The 6680-nt window shown below is 53.3% G+C and overlaps 1 protein-coding gene across 2 annotated transcripts in view; it reads left to right on the top strand.

Moving 5' to 3' along the window:
• Window positions 1–3971: 3971 nt before the first annotated feature.
• The window catches only part of SYNM (synemin), an 18193-nt gene continuing 15484 nt past the window's right edge, over window positions 3972–6680 (top strand). The window contains exon 1 of one of the 2 annotated variants that reach the window (XM_057414697.1): window positions 3972–4827. In XM_057414697.1, coding sequence (XP_057270680.1) covers window positions 4039–4827 — 789 coding nt within the window. In that variant the 5' untranslated portion in view covers window positions 3972–4038. Of the gene's footprint in view, window positions 4828–5560; window positions 5642–6680 lie in introns of those variants that run through there. The other variant, XM_057414779.1, reaches the window with a different exon arrangement.

The following is a 6680-nucleotide window of genomic DNA, read 5'->3' as shown; positions in this document are numbered from 1 at the left end:
CACCATCACCATTTCAGCCTTGGGGTGTTACCATCTTTGTACCCGCTCTGTCGTTACATTCAAGCACAGAGCAAAGGCACTTTACGCGATAGAAAGTAGACTGTTTTAATTTATTTAACACAGGAATGAAACCAGAAGACATGCAGTGCTATCAGTTACATGCTAGATATGTTACTCACATGCCAAACCAAACGTGCCGTGTAATACACCTTTCTGAAGCATCTAAATAACATATTTTTATCATTTTCTCATTACACTGCAGCCAGATCCTCACGTTAAGAAAACAAGGAGCTACTAAAATCGGTGTGGATTGATTGAAGCCCGTTTGTAACCTCAGACAAGGGAGCAGAAGTTATGTAAAGGCCCAGCCGTGAAGTTCTTCTGAGCCAAACACACCATCTAGAGGTGGACACCACTTCTGCAAGCGCTCTTCAAAACCCCTGCAGATGGAAGCGATGCAACTGCTCACAGAAACCAAGGAAACTCACCTTGATAAAGGCAACAAACCCTCCTTTATCAGAATTCTGCTTCCTTTGAGACAAATATTTCTGAAGGAGTTTCTAAACCAGGCGCTTCTGTGCCAAGTCGAGGGAGGCTCCTGGTTTCAACAGCCTTTCGAGGAGAAAACCAGGTTACTGCTCCTGGTTCTCACATCCAAAGGTCACAGAAGGCCAGTGCTTACTCTCAGGGCTGTGGTGTGTGCGGCCAGCACAAGTGCCTCTGCAGACAGACTCTTGCTTTCAGGTTGTATATCTGCAAAGATTTATCCAAAGGGGTATCCCCTGATCTGGAAGCAGGGAGAGGACCCCCAGTTCCAGCCTGTGTCAAAACATTCCTTCCTCTGGTGTCATTTCAAACCCATTTTGAGGGGTTGTAAAGCCCAGTGAAGGGGATGCAGAGAGCTGAAGTGCAGCTTTCCCCAGTACTGTCTGACAGTCATTAAGGTAGTAGACGGCTGGTGTTTGCATTATTTTCTCTATTACACATGAGGGTAGCCATGAAAGCCAAAAGGTGAAACTGGGAAACACTGCACTTCACATTCCTTCCCCACCCACCACGGGGGAATATTCCTACATTGATCTAACTGCAGGAACTGCCTGTAAACAAACGTGTCTTGAGCCTCCCATACCAACAGGAATCACAGCGTCTTGCACCATTTTAATGAACCGTGTTTTCTTTGTGTCAGTCTATCTCAAGGATGTCGGCATCAGAACATCTCCCCAGTGACAGCTTCATCCTTTAAACTCTGCAGATGAGGGAGCACGCAGAACAAGCTGTGCTGAAGCAGAATTAAGAGTTACCAGGGTGACACTTCGTAGTTTGTAGAATGCTGACAATGAGCCTCTCGAAAGCACAAGACCTTCACTGGAGCTGAAGAGACCACAGAGACCCAGTTTGCCTCTGTCACTGTGGCATTGAAGATTATAACTCCCCCCTGCCCTCTCCCTCCCCAGATCTTTGCTACTATTGCTTGTGTGTTACAGGTGGCTTCCTAGGAGCAGGATGTGGTCCCTGGCACCAGGGATTTACCTTGGGAAGAGGGATGCTCTATGACACTGCTTGTGTTGGTTGTGCTGGGTGTCTGCTGCTTCATTTTCTCCTATGTGAGGCTTTCCTGCAGCCATCTTCAGTGTCAGTGACAGCACAAAGCTGTGGCTCCACCACACTTCTTCCCACAGCAAAATCCTTGGGGTATTTTCCATTTGCCCATCGCTGGTGGAGTGCATGGGGTTTCTTTCCCCTTTTCTGCAAGTACACGTTAATTCATTAAAGTCTGCAGAGAGAAGGACTCCAATGAGTGCATTTCAGCTCTCCACATATCTGCACTGGTCAGGGGATTCTCAAAGACCTTGTGAGTCTTGGAACTCAGTTAACAAAGCTTCAAGGTCTGTATCAGAAATGGCTCACCCAAACTTTGCCCATTTCAGGTATTCCCTGTCCTAGACCACAGATTCCTTACTCAGTTGCAGGTCCAGTCCCAGGAACTAACTCCAGGCAGTTTAGCAGACATCAGTGTATACAACCTGAATGGAGAAGTAGATCCCCCAGCCTGGAAAGCCATCCAACATCTAGAGAGGTTTATGGTGGTTTTTCAAGAGACAAAAATAGAGGTTTCATCAATAACAATGAAACCATAACAAATTATGAATACAGTGGCAGCAAAACATTAGTCAAACAGTCGGTAAGGAAAAGACAAGCAGTGGATGCAGTGACATGCGGCAGAGCATCCCCAGTGAACCCCAGAAAGCTCATTTAAGCCAGTGCAGCAGCGTTGCTCTGTGCAGGATGCTGGCTGTTGGTGTGTTCTTTACTCAGGGTTCTTAGTGACATCAGAGGTAGAAAAAGCCTCATAAACCACACGAACTTACCCCTTCCCAGAAGCATAGTGGTTTCTCCTCACAAAAGAGCAGCAGGTGTTGGAGTGTCACTGAGGGACTTGATTTTGACCACAAAGGCAAGAAAAAGCAAGTGTCTTTAGTAAATCTCAGCTTCCCAGTGACCTCTGACGGAGCAAATCTGCCAAGGCTAAATTAGCTGACTTTTAGGCCAAAGCCAATGATTTATCTGTGTTGGTTGGGCTCAAATCCTGGAGGCTTTATCGAGATTAGAAGGAAATTTATTCAGCAGAGGGCAAAGAAGCAGCCAAGAGCAGGCCTTTGTGTCAGCAGGGAGATGTGGGGCTGAGGTGGGAGGCTTCGGGAAGGGTGCAACAGAGCAGAGAATGGGGTGCAGTGCCCAGAGCAGATCAGTGTGGTACATCTGCACCCTGATCCCAGCTTTGCAGGGCTTGCGCCAGGTTCCAGTCCTTTCCCTGTGTGAGCTTTGGCTGGGAGCAGTCCTGAGGGGTGAACGCAGAGGTGAGAGCTGTGATGCCTTGCGTGAAACAGCAAATCACAGAATCCTAGGATGGGCTGGAAGGGACCTTAAAGCTCATCCAGTCCCAACCCCTGCCACAGGCAGGGACACCTTCCACTAGAGCAGCTTGCTCCAACCCCCTGTGTTCAACCTGGCCTTGAGCACTGGCAGGGATGGGGCAGCCACAGCTTCTCTGGGCACCCTGTGCCAGTGCCTCAGCACCCTCACAGGGAAGAGCTTCTGCCTAAGAGCTCATCTCAATCTCCCTCTGGCAGGTAAAGCCATTCCCCTTGGCCTGTCCCTACATCCCTTGTCCCAAGCCCCTCTCCAGGTTTCCTGCAGCCCCTTTAGGCACTGGAGCTGCTCTGAGGTCTCCCCTTCAGGAGCCTTCTCTTCTCCAGGCTGACCCAGCCCAGCTCCCTCAGCCTGGCTCCAGAGCAGAGCTGCTCTCTGATGTGTGCACAGCTCCCAGTGCTGCAGCAGCAGGTGAAATAGAAACGTGTGTGTCTGTGAGAGGGAGAGAATGCCTGGGGAGAGGAGTAAGTCGAAATGAGTCACTCCTCGTCTCTTTGATTTGGCAGATAACACCGGGTGTGATGCTGCGCTGCTGAGCTGCTGCGGCAGAGCCAGTGCCAGCTAATGCGCTGACTTCCCTGGATCCAGCCCATAGACGGTGCAGTACAAGGCAGAGGATAACTGGGCACAGGGATGCGCTGCTGTGGGATAAACCCGGGAAGCGGGAATGCTTTCCGGTGTTCAAAGACTTTACGGAGCCGCGGCACAGGCTGGAGGCATTTCAGTCCTCCCTCAGCTGAACAGAGTCGTTCTAAAAGGTACTTCATGTGAACGGGAGCACGGTGACAGCAACACGCGGACCACAAAGTACCTTTGTACGGGGTGCACGGGGGAGAGTACGGGGACTGCGGGGGTGGAGGGCGGCATGGGCTCGGCGCGGGGATGCCGGGGGCACAGGGGCGCCACCAGAGGGAGACTCAGGAGCCCGGCAGGGGGCGCCGCAGGGCAGCGCCGCGGACACTGGGGCGGGGCCCTGGGCTCCGGGGGCGGGGCCTGTGGGTCCCGGGTCGCGCAGTGCCGGGAGTGGCGGCAGAGCCGAGCGGGAGCTGCGTGGCGGTGGCAGCGGTTGAGGGGGTACCGCGGGCCCGACCCCGCGTCCCGGGCAAGATGTGGCGGCGGCGGTGGGAAGCGGGATGGGACGAGAAGAGGGAGCTGCAGGAGCTCAACTCCCGGCTGCGGGTCTTCGTGTCCCGCGTGCGGGAGTTGGAGGAGGAGAACCGCTTTCTGGCGCGGGAGCTGGCGGAGCTGCGGGAGCAGGAGCTGGTGGGGCTGCGGGTGCCCGAGCAGGAGCTGGCCTGGCTGCGGATGCAGCTGGAGGAGCTGAGCAGGGCGAAGCTGGAAGCGGAGCTGGAGCGGGACGGGCTGCGGCGGGAGCTGGAGCAGCTGCAGCTGCTGGGCTCGGAGGTGCTGGCGATGCGGCGGCGCCTGGAGCCCGAGCTGGTCGGGCAGCAGCGGCTGTTGGAGCGGCTGCGGGGAGAGTGCATAGCTCTGGAGGAGCTGCTGCTGCAGCTGCAGGCCGAGCACGGGCACCTGGCGGAGCGGCAGCGGCGGGAGGCGGTGGAGATACGGGAGTTGCGGATGGACCTGGCCGCGCTGCCGCCGCCCTTGTCCGGGCTGAGCCTGGAGGAGCTGGAGGAGACCTACGAGATGCTGCTCAGCCAGAGCTGCCGGGAGACCCTGCTGCGCTACCAGGAGCAGCTCCAGGTGCTGCAGGAGCAGGAGGCGCAGCGGAGCCGGGAGAACCTGGAGCTGCTGCGGGAGGAGAGCCGGCAGTGCCGGCAGCACCTGGAGGACCTGCACCGCCAGGGCCGGGAGCTGTGCGGGCTCCGGGAGCGGCTGGAGCAGGAGCTGCTCGCCTTGCAGGACCGCCACGGCGCCGAGGTGGAGGAGTATCAGGTGCGTGGTCGCCTCGGGTCGGACCCTGACCGATGTCTCCCAGGTCCCGGGCCTGTCCCAGGCCTCTCCAGCCATGCCCGCCCCCCGCTGCTTCCCTTGGCGCTCTTCTGAAACTTCTTCCCCCCTCCCACTCGCGTTTTCTCCCCGGTTCCGGTCCCTCGTGAGACACGAACCGGATTTCCCACGACCCTGGCACTCCGATCGTGTAGACTAGCTCCCATCCCTACTCCGATCCCCTAAATTAGCTCCCATCCCTACTCCGATCCCCTAAATTAGCTCCCATCCCTACTCCGATCCCCTAAATTAGCTCCCATCCCTACTCCGATCCCCTAAATTAGCTCCCATCCCCTAAATTAGCCCCCATCCCTACTCTGATCCCCTAAATTAGCTCCCATCCCTCCTGTGGGAAGTTCCTCAACCTCTCTGAGGGCTCCCACTCGTTCTGTGGTGGGACAGGGCTTCCACTTTGCCTCCTGGAGTGCCTCAGGCTGGAAGAGCTTGTCACAGCTGAGCCCTTCTCTGGTCTCTTTGAGGCCCTCTGCTCCATTTGGGAAGAGCTGTGTGCGAGGGGTGGGGATAGAAAGGGAGATGGTGACCCTGAAGGTACCTTCCTGGTCAAAGGTGCTCCCTTCCCAACCTGCCTTCCACCAGCACCCAAGAGCTTGTGTGTGAGTGCTCCTGCTCGGGTTGGCATGAGCATGTGGGGGACAGAGCAGTCCTGGGAGCAGGAGAACCAACTCCTCATGTGATGGGACACAAAGTGTCTCTTCTGAGACATGAGGTTGACCTGCCTGCCCTCAGAGGAGTGATCCAAGTTTTCTTCCTGCTTTACACTGCTCCTGAGCCTGGAGAAAAGCTTTTGGGCCCAGCGTGGTTAAGAAAACTTCTGGTTTAAAGGCAGGAAGAGAAAACATGTAGTTGTTTAAAGGCAGGAGACTCGTTGCTGTGCTACAGGCAGTGAGCAGAGTGGGAATTCCTTGAAATAAAGCTTTAAAGGATGTAGGTGACAGGTATCTGCTCAAGGTGGATGACTGGAGCTGTTCAACAGAGGGTTTTAGCACCTGTAACTGAGAATTAGCTTGCTGTCAGGATAATGTTGGGTGAACTGATCAGCAACTGCTGGCACAGCAAAATACCAGCTCATCATCCTCAGAGTGGAGAGCACGTGTTAGGTCATCCAGGCCATGGATCGATTTCCTGAGGGCAACACTTCTTTTGTTGTTAGACCTTTTAGTAACACTCTGCTGGAGCCGGGTGTTTGTGGGAGCCTGTGTGCTAATGCTGGCATTGTGTCCAGCAGCTGGGAAAGGACTGGGACCTGTTGCTCTGTGTGTCTGGGGTTTGTATGTTGCCAGATTGTTTGCAGATGCTGTGAGCTGAGGCAGGGTAGGTGTGTAAGAAGTAATCAGAAAGACTTTAACTACCTTTTTTTTTTCCTCATTTTTGACAGGACAGTTCTTTCAATTCTGTATGTAAATGTTTCCAACCTTTAGAAGATGTTATATATAAACCACTTGTTAATTAAATCAATCCATCAGTCAAAGCCAGGTGAAAATGTAAAGAATAAAAGACACCTTTTCATTTTTTTCCTGTTCTCTAAGGTGTCTAAGTTTACATAAATACACATAAGCCTACTAATATTTAATGTTACTTGGATTTCCAAATTCTGTTCTCCTTGCTGCCTCTATTCAGTTTTAGGGATTTATAATGAAAATGTCACTGACTTTCAATCATCATGGCTCAAACTGAAAACCTTTAAATACGGTGTTATTTTAAGAGGAGCACTTTATATAGCTCCTATTATATATAACTCGTTACTCCATGCTGCAAGTTTTCTTTTCAAAGTCAGTTAG

The sequence above is a fragment of the Pezoporus wallicus genome, unplaced genomic scaffold (genome assembly GCF_028554395.1).
Source record: "Pezoporus wallicus isolate ANWC-B61680 ecotype Strahan unplaced genomic scaffold, APGP_CSIRO_Pwel_v1 contig_3952, whole genome shotgun sequence".
Lineage (NCBI taxonomy): Eukaryota > Metazoa > Chordata > Aves > Psittaciformes > Psittacidae > Pezoporus > Pezoporus wallicus.
This window is presented reverse-complemented; position numbering and strand designations above follow the sequence as displayed.